Source organism: Gavialis gangeticus, unplaced genomic scaffold, assembly GCF_001723915.1.
Source record: "Gavialis gangeticus isolate Ggan-Ray unplaced genomic scaffold, GavGan_comp1, whole genome shotgun sequence".
Taxonomy (NCBI): Eukaryota; Metazoa; Chordata; order Crocodylia; family Gavialidae; genus Gavialis; species Gavialis gangeticus.
In genome coordinates this window covers 29,508,852-29,515,943 of record NW_017729033.1, presented here as the reverse complement: position 1 = coordinate 29,515,943, position 7,092 = coordinate 29,508,852, and the positions used below count along the sequence as shown (strand labels likewise).

General features: G+C 39.8%; 1 protein-coding gene across 1 annotated transcript in view; it reads right to left on the bottom strand.

Annotated features, from left to right (window-relative positions):
- The window catches only part of JAKMIP1 (janus kinase and microtubule interacting protein 1), a 178,344-nt gene that overhangs the window by 59,978 nt on the left and 111,274 nt on the right, over window positions 1–7,092 (bottom strand). The window contains exon 3 of the mRNA XM_019526600.1: window positions 3,860–4,354. Within this exon, the coding sequence (XP_019382145.1) occupies window positions 3,860–4,354 (495 nt within the window). The remainder of the gene's footprint in view (window positions 1–3,859; window positions 4,355–7,092) is intronic.

Here is a 7,092-nt window from a genome sequence, read left to right as displayed (position 1 = left end):
GGGGGGGGAGGAGGGCAGCCACCCACCCTCAGACTGACCATGACCTCTCCATTCAATAAAAGGCAAACATATTGATACCCAGTGATAACAGAAAAGAAACAATGCAAACAGTCAAACAATTCTATATATCTATGATTCTAGGGCTGTCAGAGTCGAGAAATGTCTGGAAGCTTCACTCTAAGGCGCTCTCTTAAGTGTCAGATCCCCCTGAAGGTGGGATGCTGAGACCCACACCCTGCCCCCTCCAGTGGGGTGGATGAGATGGGCTAGTGGTGTGCCCTCTGTCCATGGTGGCCTTGGGAACCCTTCCTGGGGGATGGGGACAGGGACCCCTGTCAGGGACCTTCTTGGGGAGGAGGACAGGGAGAAGGAGGACCCTTTGTTACTCTCAAGTCTCTGCTTTTGTATTCTCCTTCCCTCCTGATGACACTTCATCCATGGCAATCACCAGTTGGTCTCTCTGTGTGGTTGTCATATTCTCCACATGTGTTGTCAGCCAAAATCCCATTTTCATAAGCCTACCACATGCCCACATCCTAATTTCCGGCTTTACTGGTATCCACCTAATTTGGTCTGATCTCCCAAAACTGGAAAACTCCAGGCCCCTAGTCTGGGCCCTTGCAAGATGGTGCCACCTTATATCATGTTATGGAACAGCGTGGTAAATGCCCTCACTGTCCCAGGCTGTGCGAGTATCTGTTGGCCTTGCTATGTTTTAGACAGCCTGTCTGCTTCTGAAGGCTCAGAAAACTGTGCATGTGAGACCCAGGCTTTTAGAAATCAATTAACCCCTGCTACCTGTCCTGAACATTCTAATACATATATATTATAGATACACACACACGCACACACTTTTTATATTATATATATATATATTAGTGTGTGCATACATGTATATATGCAAAGCTTCAGTCACTGATTCAATTCAGAAGAAATTCAGCACGATTCAGCGGCCGAATCTCCAAATCTGAATCGAATCAGGAGACCCTTCAATCTCTCCAAATTGAATCGGAACCCTCCGAATCAATTTGGAGAGAGTCAATGATTTGGACATAGACACAGCTTTAAACTTTTTTTTGACATACCTCAGGGTACCAGGTAGCTCGTGAATGCTGAGATGCTGGGGTGGATGGAGTGTCCCACAGGCACAGCGTGCTCGGCGGTGGACCTGGAAGTCGAGCAGAAGCACTTCCAGTCCACTTCTGGGTCCACTGTGGAGTGCACGGGGGAACCCCTCTCCCCTCCCCCCAGCTCAGTGACTGGTGACTCCTGGGTCTGGGGGGGAACCCACGGCACCCCTGCAGCAGATCGCTGAGCCAGGGTGGGGTTCCCCCCGTGTGCCCAGTGGCAGACCCGGAAGCAGGACGGAAGTACTTCCAGTCCACTTCTGGGTCTGCCACTGAGCACGTGCCACCCTCCCCCCCAACTCCTGTGGGATGCTCCATCTGCCCCAGCATGGCAGCGCTCACGAGCCACACCTGGTACTTCGAGGTATGTAGAAAAAATATTTAAAGCTGTGTCTATGGCTGAATCACAGATTCTCCGAATCAGCATCAAATCTTCAGATTCAGATTCAGCTAAGTCAAATCAGGGCAGTGACCTGAATCAACAAATCAAATCACTGTCCCCCTAATCAGGCCAAATCAAATTGAATACATTCCACTTTGCACACCCCCAATACACACACACACACCTATAAGCCAATTCCTAAAAAGAAAAGCTTTAAATACCATTTTTAAGCCAGAGTCAAATACCATATTTACTTGAATCCAAAACAAAGGTCCCCCCCCCTGCACACACATATTTAACAAGAGGGGGAAAAGCTCCATGCCTTGGATTCAAGTACAGCTCATAAAAATGTTGTTTGTACACTATTCTTTAAAATAAAGGCTAAGTTTAGAACTTTTTGATCACCCCTCGTACACAGGTGGAATAACAAACAAATGGTAAGCATAAGCTTGTCCCAAAATGTATGCAAGTTATTCCATAAATAAATGATCTGCTCCCTTCTTACTGAGCTGATATATAAGTAAGCAAACAAGTAGGAAAAATAAATTTAATGTACTTATAATGATTACCTCTTGCATTATTTTCTCATGCAGCAACATGAAGCACCTATTATTTCTTTCAGCACATAAGGCTTAGAAGAGTTTGCCTTATTAATTATGGCCATATAGCAGCTGTGTCTCAGAATGAAATTTTATTTGTTTCTTTCAACTAATATAGTATGCTAATGATAATCTCTTTTCATTTTCATGTTGCCAACAGAAATGTTCTATAAAATTCACCACGTGTTTGGTTGCAAAAGTTAATTTATGATAAAATGTGCAAGTATTTTTTTTTAAAGCTTCACACACAACCACTTTAATTGAGACACAAAGCAAGAACAGTTAAAATGTACTGCAATCACTATTTTCAAACTATTTGAAAAGATTAGTAAAATGTTATACATACTAATTATAGTAAAAGTATGCTCTATAAACAATAGAGATATTTTTTCTATAGATTTGATCAGATTTATATTACATATCTCCAGTACCAGCATAAGCTGTATTTGGGTCTGCTGAGGAAGACTTAGAAAAGCAGAAATAACTATTAGTACAACTGTAAATCTGGAGGTTTAAATCCATATTTAAAATAGGTTGATGAACTGGCAAAGGAAACCCTTTAATTTGCAGAAATATGAACAGAAATTTTTGAACAGGAACGTATAAACCTATACATGTATGCAACTTAAATTGTAACTAAATCTGTAAAATGCTGGTTAACATCCAGCATCTTTGGTGATCATTCACCAATGGAGCAGGAAAAAAGAAAAAAAAAAAAGAATTTGACTATATATTTACAGACTGACTAAATATTTTGGCTTAAACTCTTCTTGTGTTTTAGTCCATTCCAAGTCTAGTCCTCTTGGCACAAGGTACATAATTTCCTTAATATTAAAAAGAAATATTAAAAGGGAGATTATTTCATATTAAAATTGTATTTTTCTTCTTATTTTTATTTTGACCTTACTTCTGATTTATTCAGATTAGTAACCAAATCTTGAAAATACTTGTAAATATCAAAAGGCCATGCTCTTTGTTTTCATGATCTATTACTATAAATCTACTTGTGTATAGTTACCTTAAACACCACAGCATACTGATTGTAAAATGTAGTGATCTGGATATATATACACACACACTACAGAAAGTTGTACATATACTCTAGTTTTTCCTTTGTATTGTTCTTAAGGTGAAAGCTGAAAACTATTATAAATCATAATGTTAATAAAGGGAGAACACAAGCTGTTCTTCTGGGCCCAAGCTAACTTCTTTGCCCTTTGGACAAGTATCAGAACAAAATGAAAATGGATAATGATGCCTGTTTTTTCCAGAAAGTGAGCAACTTGAACAATACCTTGGAAAAAGAGCATCTCTCCCCCTGCTCCCCACCCCCATGAAGGTAATAAAACATGCTTTTGCAATAGCCAGCATATCCAGAGAAACGCTTGCTCTGCACAGTGAACACATCTTGAACCTTTCGATAAAGTATGTCTTGTATGGAAAGATGTGTTAGGTAAAAAGGAAGAGGAAGTTCCATTTTACAAAATCAAATCAGTAAAGGGAATCTGATCTGGTTTAGTTCTTCCATACTTTTATTTGATAGAAAAAATGTCATGGATTTGGATGGATTTGGGTATGGTTGGTCATGGAGCCAATACACCTCTGGACCACCAGAACAGTGAGAAGTAGGAAAAGAGGTTTATTATAGGAACAGAAATGCCACCGCAAAAGGGACAAATCTTTTCCCAAACAGTGCAGTACATTTTCATAGCTGCTGTAAATTGAACTAAATGTATTGTTAATTAACTTACCAGCCTGCGGATATCCCTCTCACATTCACGCTTTATTCTATTAATCTCGTCCTGATGGGATTGATAAGCTGTGCGCAAGTCAGCAGCCTTCATCTTATCTGCCTGCATAATATTGTTCAAAGCTTCTTCAAGTTGCTTTTTACCAGACTTGAGCTCTAAGACCTCCTGCTGCATCTTCATACGTTCATTATCAAATGCTTTTCGAGCCTCCTCTTTGGCTTCATTGAGCAATGCCGTTTTCACTTTGTCGGCAGCCCCATCCCGCAGCACATTCACTGTAGACTGCAAACGGTGAATTTCACCATCTTTGATTTTTCCCATTCGAGCTACTTCCTGCTCATGCTGCCGGATAAGTGCCTCCCGGACAGCCTGGAGTTCCTTCATTTTCTCTTCGTGGAGCTTTGCCTTCAGCTCCGAGATGTAAGCAGTGTGCTTGTGTTGCTCCTGCTCTCTTTCTTGCTTAACTTCTTGTATTTTCTCTCTCAATTTACCCACCTAGAATGTAAGAATAAAACTTAGTTCAGTATATCTGCATGTGATGTGGACTCCCCTTAAGTCCTCATAGGAGACCTTGATATAAAAAAGAAAGAACCGTCCCTGCCCTCCCTCCCACATCTCAACAGTTCAAACAAAGGAAGTTTTGATCTAGATCAAAACTGAGCTCTGACACCTCTCAGGTTCAAATGTAACTTGTAACCTGTGCTGCAGATTGCAGAATTGCCATATTTTGTTGGCAGTGCCTTAAAACGACACTCTAAGCTTAAGACGTTCTCCCCCTGGTAGAAGGTATGGCAAAATACAACTTAGTAAGACTTCAACTGGCTTCCCCCATATTCCTTCCCCAAATCCCTAAATATTGCAGTGGCTTTCCTTCTTAATGACACCTATGCCCTCCAGCTTCCCTCTGAGAATAAGTACCAGCCAAGGGAGGCGAGTCCATCTGAGAAACTGGGAGTAGAGGGGAGAGGGTTTTAGGAAATATTCCCATACTGATGGAGTCATAAACAATGTCTATATACTTTCCATTCATGTCCACACCATCTCAGCTTTGCAAGGCATTAAAATACATCTTCAGAACACTTCTGTGTAGCAGTAAAGCTTTAGGTTTGCTTGAAAAATAGAAAGTCAAGGAACAAGTTGAATAAATTATTTGACTAAATTTGTACAGGAAGTCCACAGAAGAAGCAGTATTTTAACTGATGTTTTCACTATTCCTCCTTTTATCCTAGAGTGAGAAGAGATGTTTTTTTCAGATGCTGAAGGGAACTGAAGCAACTTTTGACTAAGATCTACAATTGCCAAGGGAAAGGTTAGAGATAAAAGCCTAAGTCTAGAATCTAAATTTTAAAGCGACTGGTAATGCTGGATGCCTTGATTTTAAGGTGACCAATTTGACATGTGACATTTTATGAGCTCTATTTGTAGTGCCTTGGTACTCAGTGCTTTCTGAAAAAAAAATCAAGTTCTTTAAGAGGTCTGAAATTGGTCACCTAAAAATCAATAGAAGTTCTTGAAAATGTAGGACAAGGACTCTATGGGCTAGAAGAAAAGCTACTATAGCCTATTATAGCAATACACACTGCGATGAAACCTTATTATGAAATCACACTCGGCAGGCTGCATGAGAAGTGATGCTTTTTTCCATGTGGAATTATATACTAATTTAGAAAAAAAATGTCCAGAGGTAGGCTTGCTTTTCTTTTGGTAGTGTGTTTGGTACAGAATTATATATTCCAAAGTGATCATTGTCAGTAATTTCTTCCTGCTACGTCCAGCATAATGAATGCCACAACACAGGTTTGACACATGATCTGCTAATCTAAAACAAGGTCACAGAGCAGCAGAGAGTTCAGAGAGCTCTGCTTTACCCAGGAACGACACCACAAAAGCACACATGCCATGTGGTGCTGGTGCTTTATACCAGAATGAGGTTAAAGAGCACCAGGGGAAAGAAGACCTATAACACTGAAACCTGAAATCCTATTGAAAACTGTAAGCGAGCAGAATTATTAACCAAATAAAATTCACTTGGGATTGAAGCATACCCAAAGCTGGCAAGTGAGAACACGCTAAATTAGACATTACAGTAAAAATTTTACAACAAAAACACTATCACTTTAGCCACGCATTGAGGAAGGAGTATGTTCCTAGAAGGCTCCTCAATTTGGATACTGGAAATATAGACCACCCATCTTGGAGTAACACTCTTCATGTTATCTACACTGTGTTATAGTCATAGAAATAAATACCATGCCTACAGAAAATATAACAGACAACTGCAGTTTTCAGTGCTGTTTGTCTGGCTACTTATATAAGTGAGTTTAAAACAAGTCTCAGACCAACACTTGGGCATCTTTTCATCTATTTGTATTAATCCAAATTGTCAAATGTGGAAATAGAGGCTGATTTAAGCATTCAAATTTGACTACATACTAATCTCACCAACACGCATTATTATTGATGAGAAAAGAAAAAAAAAAGTTATGGTGCTTAGTTAAAACTAAACAAAACCCTTTTGTATCTTGATAGGTCTAATCCAGTTGCAATATTACATCCCAAAATGAACTGGTTAGAAGTCAGTCATATGCTACTGACTGAAAGGCAGTTTTTTAAGACTGAGTAATGTTGAGAGAGTTCCAAAAAGATATTTTTAATAAGTGAGAAATAGGTCTTGAAATGCATTTTGAAAGTATGAAAAATCTCCAAGCCAGCATATTACTATTTCTTTCACCCGAACTGAAAAAAGAAAGACGACTGTCATTCATATCACTGCTTTCTACTGCAATGCATAGTTAACTATTCAGTAGTAATAATAACAACTGTCTCTCAGATTTAATTCAACAAAGCTTAAGCAACAGTGACATTGGTAAATGTATCTTTTCACTCTGCTCAGTGGCTTGCAATTTATATAGCAACTTCAAATGTGTATCACACCTCATATCCCAGTAAATAAGATAAATCCCCTACTCCTGAGGACCTTACAACACAAATCAAACAGTCTCTCCCCGTTACTACACAGTGTCAGGAAAGATGGAAAACTGCCTGCATGGAATCACTGTAACATGCCGCTGGGCTGCTGAGGTTTAAATTGAGAGGAAGAGAGATGACTCTAAATTTGGCCCTGTCTTCTACAACCCTTCCCTTGAAATCCAAAACCCCTTTTCCCTGTTCACAGGGCTGTCCCATATGCACCTGACTTAGAGCTGTTCATGAATGCCACTGACACAGCTACC